This window comes from Artemia franciscana, chromosome 19 (genome assembly GCF_032884065.1).
Source record: "Artemia franciscana chromosome 19, ASM3288406v1, whole genome shotgun sequence".
NCBI classification, from domain to species: domain Eukaryota; kingdom Metazoa; phylum Arthropoda; class Branchiopoda; order Anostraca; family Artemiidae; genus Artemia; species Artemia franciscana.
In genome coordinates, this window is record NC_088881.1 from 16,565,966 (window position 1) to 16,578,307 (window position 12,342).

The window sequence follows — 12,342 nt, forward strand, 5'->3', positions numbered from 1 at the left end:
GCATTTAGTGCATAAATTATGCTAGGGGGGTTTTGAATTAGACGTGCTCTAATTCTTTTGTACTAACAACGATTTGTCTCCTTTAGTCTTTTGATGAAATGGATTATTGTGCCACAGAGAAACGGGTTTATCATTTTGGGAACAAAAAATTAGACCCAGGAGGACTTCCGCTCCTATCTAAATGTCCTTCTGTTAAATTGCTTAAATATTTGTTAAATATTATTGTCGAGGGTGTCTCTGAACAACTGATACCTCTTTTGTATTCTATTTCTTTAGTTCAAATGTCGTTTCTTTAACTGTGCATCCAAAACGTATTGTAAATAGTATATTGAAATAATTGCAAGTTTATTTCCTAGAAGTGGAGCTTACGTGTAGTTTCTTCTTTGCTTTCAATTTTTTTTTTTTTTATTATTATTTTTTTTTTTTTTTTTTGCCTTCCTTAGTTGACACCGAAAAATATCGTCATTAAATCTCATTATTATTTTAGGAGCCACCTGAATTTCACATTTATGAAATTGTTCGTTTACCAAAAGTTGGCACAGTCTTGGGAGGGCTTGTACGAAGAGGTGTTTTGACAGAAGGAAGTGAACTTCTCGTCGGTAGGTAAAACTATAAAAGTTGGAAAAGAGGCTAGAGGGGAATGTGGTGTCCTTGGAAGCTTAAAAATCTTTTTATGATAAATCTGAGTTTATTGAGAGTAGTAAATGTTGAGACATTATCTTGGATTCGATTGGAAGCAAATTGCTTAGCGTTGTGGTATATATTAGATACTGCAGATGAAGTTATAGATACAGATAGATAAAATCTTTTGGCATTAAGCCTTAAAGGCTTTTTTGTAACAGATTCGCTACTATTGTCTATTGATTTGGTAAAATTTTTGTTTGATCGTTTTAATTAAATCCGTGTATAAAGAATTTTATGAATATTCCCCCAATTCCCTGTTAAAGAAATATTATGATGTAATGTGAAAATCATAATATTTATTTAAATAGGGACTTAGGGGAATATTCATTAAATTAAAAATATATTCTTCAAGGCCAACCTGGCTCTTATACATAGTAATGATGGATGGCAATAAGCTTGCCTAAGATATGGATGTCAGGTGACTGATTTTTCAAGCGATAATTTCGACAGGACCTGTGCCTGTCATCATCAGGTTTAAATTCAAATTTCTTGCCAGAAAGTAAAATCACTAAATAAATAAAACTAAAAACTGCCACTAATAATGAGCCGAATCTGGAATTATTGTTGTGCCATGGCCCGAAAAATTAAACAAAATATTTTAGTTTAAAGTTTGCATTTTAATATTGGTGGTGTGCAGAGGGCGATCCTTAGACACAGGGCCGGAGTATCAGCTGAATTGAATTCAACTGTCTTGAGAAAATTTTCCCTGTTGTTTTTGTGTGTGTTCGTTTGTTATGGAAAGGCAGTGTGGTTTTCGTTGCTATTTAAGAAATGAAAAACTTGGCCTTATGAAAAATAGAAAGGATATAAAGACCAGTCATCCCCGTCTCCGCTTTGGCTAATAACTGATAATAAAAATTTGAGCATATAGAAGAACTTAGGTAAGGATCTTATCCTTATATCGTGTAACAGAAGAAAGTGATGAAAATAATATTGTTGATGTTATGGCAGGAACGAAAATTTGTGACTAGATTAGTACCTAGGCAGAAGTTAAGCATGGGTGTGTTTTATCCGATTTTAAATGGATAATTTTGATGGATTTGGTACAAATACTGTGAAGGAGAATGACATTAAATGGTGCGATAAAATACCACTAAAATTAGATTATGGATAAGATCTGGGAGTCTGGGACACTAGCCAAATAAATGAATTTTTGAGGCTTTGAGAGTTCAAGGTACGATATTTGGTTTCAAGATTGATGTTGAATACATCCAAGTTGCTACTTGCTTAAATTAAGAATAAGTGATAAATGGATTCTGAAATAATTGACTTCACACAAGGTGAGGAGGGTTTTTTCGCAGTTGAAAAGATATATCTTAGAATAATGATCAGAATACTAGAAGCTACAGTGATTATAATTAAGAAGTAAAGTACTGAAGCGTGGGCGCTCATTTGACAGAATTTACATCAAATGAAAAGGTCACTGAAAGTGCAATACGTTTATACTATCTTGGAATAGAATGAAGGAGCAGATAAGAAGGTCGTGTCACCTCTGGAATTTAGGTTGCCCAAATTCATGCTTTCTGGAATCCAGTAGAGGCTAAACGCGAAGAAGGATATCCTCTGGTAGTATTGGAAGAGATTGAGAAGGATGATATACATGAGTAGAGCTTTCATAAAAGGAAGTAAACAGGGAAATTGAACGAAGCGTTCTACGGGAAGATTTTGCCCTTCTGTCTTGGCCGAAGGGGTGCCTGGATTTTACGACGAGTCCTCAGTAGTAGCGATAAGCATTGAAGATATATTTAAAGAGCTCAAGACCTTTGATAGTGCCTTGATTTGAATGTATTTATTGAATGCACTTAAATCATAGCTGATTTGTTAGCGATTTTACATCATTTCTAAACGAGTGACGGATTTTTAATGAGAAGTGGGCAGTGGTGCCAATTCACGAAAATACAGGCCTTGCATTCTTCCCTTTTTTTTTTTTTTTTTTTTTTCTTTTTTTTTTCTCGAATGATTTCTGCAGCCTGAATGGAGCATTACAAAAATCCAAAATGTTGTTAGCGATTTTACATCATTTCTAAACGAGTGACGGATTTTTAATGAGAAGTGGGCAGTGGTGCCAATTCACGAAAATACAGGCCTTGCATTCTTCCCCATTTTTTTTTCTTTTTTTTTTTTCATTTCTAAACGAGTGACCGATTTTTAATGAGAAGTGGGTAGTGGTGCCAATCCACGAAAATACAGGCCTTGCATTCTTCCTCTTTTTTTTCTTTTTTTTTCTCACGAATGATTTCTGCAGCCTGAATGGAGCATTACAAAAATCCAAAATATTGATTTATCAAAACATGACTTACGATTTATTGAAACATGACGAGTCAGCAAGTATTTTTAACATAGATTTGTATCCAGACCGATCGAGATACTTGATGTTCTACAGGTAATTTGTAAGATTTCTCAGTAAAATGTCGTTTTCTGTTAATGGTAACGGCTTCCAGCCGAATTCTATGCTTTACACATGGGAAAAATACATAGTTCACGTATACTGCTACTACTACTAACAGGTTACTCCAGCACCAAGCTGCCTGAGGCCGACACATCAACGCCCGCTCCTCCTCCAATCCAATTTATTCAAAGCTTTCCTCTTTACACCCTCCAGTAAGTTTCGCATTAATTCCCATTGCGCTTAAATTTTTCCTTACGATATCGTCTCACCCAAACCGTGGATGATCTGCTTTTTATGTAGCCCTAGGTGGTTGGCCAAAAAGGACAATCTTTGGCAATTTGTCATTCTTCTTCTGTGAACGTTCCCTAGCAATCTCAACCTTTCTCTAACTATAGCCCTAGAAAGTAAAATTTAACCACACCTTCCGCACAGCCTACTGTTTGAAATAGAGTCGGTCAGTTGAGTACCCAAAACAATCCGTTGGCAATTTCTCTGGGAAAACATCTATCAATTCTTCCTCCGTTTTTCTGAGCGTTCGTGCTTCAGAACCATACTTTACCCTGTCGTCACTGTAGCTACCAATATTTTAATCTTGGTTCGCAGACTTGTCTTCCTATTCTTTCAAATTTTTTCCAACTGTGGAAAAACACTCTGGACCTCGGCTTTTATACTTTTAACATCTTCACTGCACCCATCGTCTTTTCTAATAATACTGCCTAATTAATAATAATAAATGTCCCAAAAAGCACAGTTACTCAGAAATGACAACTTTATCCCGTTAATAAACAATTATTTTAGAACCCAGTTTAGGTTTCTCAGAAATGACCATTCTTTTCAAAATAAGAACCTTTTTTAGAATCTAATTTGGATATCCCTATTCGAAAATACTCAAGACATTACGCTCAAGAGAAAAAAAATTCCATCAATATTTAAGATGTAACAATAAATTAATCATTCATCCTTTTCAGTATAGATTTTTACAAGTTTCAAGCCTCCATAGGGAGGGGGAAGGTGGTTTTGCGCTTTGTAGTATAATAAATATATTTGTAGTATAATATATATAATAGATATATTTGTAATATTTATAATAGTATTACTATAATAATAATAATTAATTATTTCTAGCCCTTGTGACTTAGTCTTCTTAACATTAATTTTTCAAACCTATTCTAAGACCCTGATGTCGTAAAACCTTTAAAAGTTCATTCAGTTTGCTTTCACTTTCCTCTTGGATGCTTAAATCATATATAATCTAAGTCAAAGAAAATTTTACTTCCCTATTTGATTCTGTCTTCTCCTATTGCCTTTGCTGTGTTGGTTAAGACAGAATGCATCAAATTGATCCGTATAAATGGGGATAGAACACAACCCTGCAGAGCTCCTGATTTAATACGAAACCAGCTACTAACCTCATTTCCTACCTTAACTAGATCAGTATTATTTTCATACATAGCACTTATCACTTCAATGAACTTGTCTTGTATGCTATACTAGGATAAGACATTCGAAAAAGATCTTCTTTCAGCTGAATCAAACGCTTGCTCATAATCTATAAAACTAAGGACTAAAGGTGTTTCATGACTAAAGCACTTCTGAATTATTAATCTTAGAGTGGAAATTTGGTAAAAGGGCAGAAAATTTTCTGCCCTTTCTAAAACCGCACTGTTCTACTCTAAAATTGGTCCACATCATCTCTAAGTATAAAAAATTTCATCATACTAAGTAATTTGTGCTACCTACAGAAACCAGGCTAATACCTCTATGTTTACCACACTCACTCTTATTACTTTGTTTATATAGGGGTTTTGTTAGGGTTTCCCTAAAATTGCTTGGTATTTCTCGTATAGGATGGCAGTGTAGGCTCAAATTAGCTATTTAGTGGTATTTAGAAAGTCTTTGTAATGTTCAACCGAAGTACCGTGGGAAATTTATACAGTTGAATGCTAGTTTACCTTTTAGACGACGACATCTATTGACTTTCAGTTTTGCTCTAGTGTTGTCTGTTTTGTTTTTGGTTATAGGCCGTTATAGAGTATATGGTGTTATTGATATAAGCTGTTTTTGAAATCAAACTATGCGTCACTATCGAGAGAAAGGGTATTATTTTTTTATTAGTTCAAAGAGCCTTATTGCTACCCAAAGGAAATCTGTTTTTGCCGTTTTCGTAATGTTTTCGTTTTTATTACAATGAATGAATGTCTGCCATATGGATTCTAAAACTTCTGTGTTGAGTAATTTTTTAGTTTCACCTGTTTTGGATATTCGAAACCTTTCTTGTATCATTTCGTTCATAGTGGCCAAGGGGGGCATCTTGACTGCTTTTTTAGCGCTCTAGCGGTCTTAACTTGTAAAGGCGGCTGTGGAAAACAGACTCATATCAAGTTTGATTATTATTTTTTCTAACTAAAAATACATGATAGAACTCTTTTCAAAGAACTGTTTCGAATCTTAGACGTAGAAAAATATTTCATGTGGGAACTTCAAAACACCGTCCTACTATAACCAAAAAAACTTGGATATAGAGAAGTTGGATGAAAGAAATATTTCACAGTTTTCTAAAAGCGTCAGTAAATGAAACTGTCAAAGAGGCTTTCAGAACTGGTTAGTTCTGACTTTGAGACGACACAGTAAAAGTGCTGAAATCCGAGCCAAATGGGGGAGGGGGTTTAATTAGTAATTTTATGAATCCAAATAGGATTAATGAGCAAATCATAACTATTTTGTATCTAATAAGAGGAAAGATTTCTTGAAGATGTCTGTGATACTTACTTTTAATTATGATTCTTATCGCAAAATATTTTTATCGTGACTCTTATATTGCAGTAACATCATCATTATTTTTAGGACCCTTCGTTGATGGAGAATTCCAGCGTGCTCGAATATCCTCCATTCATAGAAACAAACAACCGTATAGAGCTGTGTATGCAGGTCATAGTGCATCTGTGGTACTCGACATGGAGTTTGACGACTTAATACGTAAGGGGATGGTATTACTGTGCCCAATGGCAAAACCAGAAGCAACTTTTCACTTCAGTGTAAGTTTCTCTAAAGCATTTTTTAAGTTTGGCTTATCGCTTCTCGTCTTGTTAATTTTAGCTTTTTAACTTCTTGTCTCTAACCATAATATGTGATGCTATTAAAAGAAAAACACATCTTTTTGCTACATCTATCCAATACGATGGCTTGCATTCCTTAATTTTTCGGTGCAACCAGATATTATAATTCATTCACTTTGAACTTCCTCTCAGTCAGATAATATCAAACATAGTTTAACTGGTCCTTTTCATAAATATTTACAAAATTTGTGAGTCTCTGCATGCTGTAAACACTTTTCATTCCTTGTGGGTTCCTTGTGTCTCAGAACCCGTTGTAATTGGCTTAGAAAATGTCATTTTCCCCAGCAACTACCTAGTAATACATAATTTCTCAAAACACTAGTTATCCTTCCTCTGAGTGTGTCCAGATTCCCTAAACAAAGGGTTTGAGCCATATTCGTTTTGCATAGTTGGGGCGTGGGTAAGTGAAATATATTCGCTCTAAAGACCGTAATGGCTCTGTTAATTGATGACCATGAATTTAAAGTAATAATTACAAAATTAATCACATTGTTGAAAATAGGACCGAAAAAATACTTTAAATTAAAACCTAGGAACAAATATGAGGAGATGCCTGGGCAGACTTTTTTTTATTAAGTTGCTAGGAAGTACACATTAAGAAAATAACGTTGACTCAATTTCTGAAAGTTTGCTGAGATGCTTTCTGTCTGACAAGTGGGACGTTGCCTGGAAGTGGGACGGCTTGAGTAAAATAGTGTTGTATTTTTCCATTTTTAGGAGTGGCTTTTTGTTAAACGTTTCAAGCCTGATTGATTCCCTCAGCTAAATTAATGAATTGCCTTTCTATCAGCTAACGATTTCCGTAGACTTGAAACTCGGTTGTGCAAATTACAGATAAATTTTATTACTTCGAATATTCAGCTTTACCCTTAATACAGAAATAGCTAAAATGTTTTGGTTTTGGGTCTTTTGTTAAAACTTTTATGATCAAAATTACCAAAAACACTATTAGCGTTTTTCATTATTCCAGCTTTGAAATCAACATTTAATGATAATTTCTTAACCATAATATTGTGTGAGAGAAGATAATACTTTAGTGAGAAACGACTATCACAGGCTAAATAGAAATGACTGAATTCGCGTTCCAAGTCAAATAATGTAAAAACCAAAAATTTGTTGAATCAAAAACATAATGCAAGTCAAAATCACAAAGAATAAGAGAAACAATCAGAAATAGTGAGAACTAAAATTGAAACACAAAAAAAAAAAAAACTGGAGCCAAAGAAGCATCAACAATGCATTTTCAAATATGGCAATAGAAAAAGAGGATTAGTTGTTATGATAATTCATCATCATAGGCAGTGTAATAGAGCTGCTTAAGTAAAGAGTGATGTGGGCACAATATAATATTTTTTCTTGCTTTTTGTATATATAAAAAGAGACGAAGTTGTTTTTTTTCAGGACCTATATTTGAAATTATTAAGACGCTCCAAAATAAAGGGTATGAAACTTTTCAAAACTTCTCGGTAACAGTATGGATAGGAGAGTTGGTTGGGATTTCTGTAGAAGGGGAGATTAGGATCTAGTGGGGTTGAGAATTATAAGATATGTTCCTAGTGCCGGGATTGGGATTGGTGGACTTTGCAAAACACAAGCAAATTTCATCCCTCCCTTCTTTTAAGGTGGTAATACATGCGGCTTTAAGGAAGAATGAATATGGGATTTTACTCTCTTTGTAAATGATCTTGAGCGGATGCTTATTGACTCCAATATTTGGCGACAATTTTGTCGCTAAATTTGCTTGAAAATTGTGAATGCCAGACTTGCATATTCCAATAGCGGCGTGACAAAGGATCAGTAAGCAATAAGAAAATGCATCTTGAGGCAGTTAAATTTATTTAGAAGTAGTGATGCTTTTTCAGCAATATTTGAAACATGTATGTTCCACTTAATATCGTTAGAAATTGTGACACTAATGGTTCATTGACGCATTGCTGAAATCTGTCTGTATCTTTTCGAACTATGGCCCAGAAAAGGCTGCGTTTTTCAAATGAATGCATTAGTGTGACCAAATCGTTGTGGAGAGCTAGAGAGTTTTTCAAGCACGAAAAGGGACGAAATCTCCGGACGGATTTCCGTAATGTATAAATGCACTATTAGGAGTTCAACTTGGTATTAGCATGTCGAGTGAGATAGGGTTAGAAAAACGATGTTGGATTTTAAGAAGTGTATTTTTATTATATTTGATTTGTTGGTATCTACTGTAACATTTAGATTCTTTGCTTTATCCAAAAGGAGTTACTTTTAATTTTTTATGATATACTTCAAGGATCAACAAGTCATCCACATAACCCCCCTCAAATGAGCCCACTCTCCCCCCTCATCATCAAGTTTTAAACTATTATAACATTTCTTTTGTGATATAAGAGAAGGAATTTCTTCGAAGATTAGTAGCACATGAATACGGCTCAATTGCTTAAAATACATTAAATATTAGTTATAAAACCGTTCATCGTAAACTAAAGAATTCTGGGCGATCCTCGATGCAAGAGATTGAAACACCTGATTCATACCTCAAGTAAAAGTAACCAATCACTAAAGCATGAAGTTCAAAGTACCAAATTTGCAGCTAACCTAGCAGAACAAAGTTAGCTTATTATTAGGGCGTATTTTTCTTGCTTAATTTGTAGGGGGAGAGGGGAGCCTTTCAGCATTTTCATGGGTATGCTGCTGCTTGTACTGGTATTAATTGTCTCTATTCTCGACTCATTGAAGTAAAGTCGTATTTGAAGCAGATATCATGTGTCCATCAAAATTTTTATGACCTAATAGGGCGCGAGCTTTAAAATAAAGACGAGTTGAAGTGTAAGAATAGAGTTACCTCTTTATGCTGTTTTATCCTTAACTTATACTTATTTTCTTTTATTCAGGCGACAATATGTGTACTTTATCACTCAACTGAAATTCACCCTGGCTTTGAAACTACGGTATATATAGGAAATGTTCAGCAAACGGCTGTTGTAGAACACATACACAATCCGAGCTTTTTGCGCACTGACGATCATGCTTCTGTTGTGTTTCGTTTCAAGCAATACCCAGAATATATCCAGCCTGGTTCACGCTTATTTTTTAGAACTGGGAACAGCAAGGGTATTGGAAAAGTGACTAGAATAGCCAAAGTTCTTGAGGATTTAAAATTAAAATAGGCAAATATATAAAGAATTGTGAGAAGTAGAACGTACTGCTTAGAAGTTTCAACTAGGTTATATACAAACACAGAAAAGTTAACAAAGATGTCCTCAGATTTCGTTGAGATACCTCATTTCTCTATTTGATTTGTTTAGGTTAATCTAAATAATTTTAGTTTGTTTATAGCCTTACTAATCAATTAATATTTATTTTAAGTAATGTGGCATTTTTTTTCTTTCCGTGCTTTACTAACTAGACTTTCAGATTAGTTTCCAGTTTTGACGTTAAAATGAAATGTCTAAACTAGTATGCAAGTTAGTAAATGCTGTTGAAGGTCTCTCAATTGTTTTATCCGTTCGCGTTCCCTTTGAAATTCAGCTGTATTTTCTGCTTTAAAACATCGAAATAATTTGTTCTTGTTAGAATGGAAAAAAAAATCCCAAACTGTGTAATTATAGCAAATCTGATAAACCGGGTTAATGGCACAATATTGTTCTTTAATGCATTTTATTGATTTGACATTTTAAGTGTTGATTTGGTTATGCCAAATTTTCATTTGTATTATTTTCGAATTTGCGTAGTTTCATAACTTTATGAAAAGCTCAAAACTTTATAGAGGATACGACATATATGAGTAGTTTGATTCGCTTAACAACAACGACTAAATAGCCATAGGCAGTAACAGATTTGCCCAAAGACACATGATATTTGGCTCGCAGTTTTTAGAATAGCCCTCTTCTTTTCTTTTATAGAACTCAAATAAGAAAAATTCAAAAGCTTTATTGTTATATTTTAGTGTAGAAACAAATAGAACAGTTATTGATAAAAATTTAGTTTTTGTTGTCTGAGTCCGAAGTACTGCAAATTCTGTTTGTTCTGTTATGGTATGAAGATTTAAATATGGCTTGTGCAATTTCATTGCTTTTTTTAATAGATTTTTTTTAAAGCGTGAATAGAAAAATGATAAAGCGTTGTTGTTTCTCAGAATAAGGTAAAATACGTTTACGTACTTTTACCTATGAATGGTATTGTAAATCCCAGCCCAGATCTTTTTCTTTTTTTAATTTCTGGTAAATAATCTGAACGATTTAAATGTGTCTTGTGTAAAGGGTTTCAGTGCTAGTTTTCAGTATGTACTCTTGACATAAAGCCAAAACAGAAAGCGATGAAAAATCTTATTTTAAAGAAAATTGTATTTCTACCCAAGACTGTGTTATTTTGTTTTGGCAAAAACTTTTTAACACAGATATGATGGTAGCTTTTTTAAATATATTCTTCGGAGGTCCCCTCTCAAGAAATTTAAGATTACTAGACATAAAAATTTGTGTAATAGAAGGCTGATTTTGTTTGCTCTTTATTTCTTTCTTCTTCATTTAAAAATTTCCTTCGAATAATCTAATGATCTCTTTGGAGAACGAGTTCTAAAGAAATAATATGCGCTAAAAGCAATGAAATACTTAAAAAAAAAAATAGTAATAATTCCGTATTGAACCCATAAATTGCTATATCCTTTCCCCTTCATTTGGATACAAATAATTTTATCCACAGCAACATTGTTAGTACTCGACAAGCTTTAATATAATTTAAAAGCTTTAATTTACTTAACAAGCTTTAAAATAAGTCCACGCACAATGACTTTGCTAGTGTTCAACATGCTATTTGCAATTGTAATTTAAAATAACGTTTAAAGTTTTTACATTACGAAATGAATAACAGTATCTGGATGTTCGATTTGCTCTTCTGTACTATTATATAACGCGTAAGCTATTGTGTATCGTGACGGATAGTTTCTTTTACCTCCAATTTAGAATTTCATACTATTAAAATATTTGCGAGGTTTATTAATGCTTTAATATTTGGAATTATTTTATGAAAATAAGACAAATTCATTTATTTCTTTATTTGCAGTGATATATTTTCTTTACTGTCATAATTTCATATGGTATATTTAGTATCATTATTTTAATATTTTGTCTCTTGTTTCTTAACCCCTCTTGACACTTTTATTGTGTCTTGATCACTCCTTTTAATAAGGCGTATACATAAGTTAACATTTGAGAAATAAAATATTATTTCGTTTGATCAACAAGGATAGTTTAAATTTCCAATTTTTTTTTTTTTCGTTCTCTGCTTAATATGACAAAGCTGTGTTTCGCATATGCTTCAAAGCATTAATTTTGTAAATAAAGGAGCATTGAATTTAACAGAAAGGATACATCTATATGTCATTGTGTTTTATTTCAAACGACATTCAATGTCTTAAAAATGAAGAAGCTCATAAAAGAATTCACTGGTTATATTCTTCAAGAAATAAAGTAACATCTGTAGTTGAAAATTTTTATTGAATTTTGTCTCCGTGTTATATTGAGACAAGTTTTCATGTCGTGTCTTATTAGAACTTTTACGCTGTGTTTCGAGTCTTTTTTTATATTTTGAATCGGAGTATTAATCGGAATAAATTGTTTTTTGAAGGTCGTTTTTCTTTTCTTTTTTTTATTTTTTTCTCTCTTGTAGAAATCGACACAGACAGGCAAACAGACGGTAAGACACACAGGAACAGAGGGAGAGAGAGACAGAAACACATACACACAAAGAGACAGTGAGACAGGTAAACAGATGGTCCGATACACAGGCACGAAGAGAAATATGGATAGGAAAAAGACACATAAAGACAGGCAAAAAGAAGGTGAGACACATAGGCACAGAAGAGAGAGAGAGAAACACAAACACACAAAGACAGACAATCTCACGGCTGCACAACGTAAATTATCCAATAAATCTATACCAAAGGATGAGTTGCCAATTAAAAATGAAAACAATATATTGGCTATGTAAGCGGAAATTTATTGAGGGTAGTTTGGGGAATGTCAGGACAGTTGGCTATGTAAGCGGAAATTTATTGAGGGTAGTTTGGGGAATGTCAGGACAGGCAAACAGGTGGTCAGAAACACAGGTACAGAGAGAGAAAGACAGAAACACAAACAGATACAGACAGTTAAAGAGACAGACGTCAAACACAGAGGC

General features: G+C 33.6%; 1 protein-coding gene across 3 annotated transcripts in view; it reads left to right on the forward strand.

Annotated features, from left to right (window-relative positions):
- Positions 1 to 11,794, forward strand: part of LOC136039344 (GTP-binding protein 2-like) — a 50,342-nt gene extending 38,548 nt beyond the window's left edge. For 2 of the 3 annotated variants that reach the window (XM_065722992.1, XM_065722994.1), the window contains exons 10-12: positions 488 to 599; positions 5,918 to 6,108; positions 9,060 to 11,794. In XM_065722992.1, coding sequence (XP_065579064.1) covers positions 488 to 599; positions 5,918 to 6,108; positions 9,060 to 9,335 — 579 coding nt within the window. In that variant the 3' untranslated portion in view covers positions 9,336 to 11,794. The remainder of the gene's footprint in view (positions 1 to 487; positions 600 to 5,917; positions 6,109 to 9,059) is intronic. The other variant, XR_010620424.1, reaches the window with a different exon arrangement.
- The last annotated feature ends 548 nt before the right edge of the window (positions 11,795 to 12,342 follow it).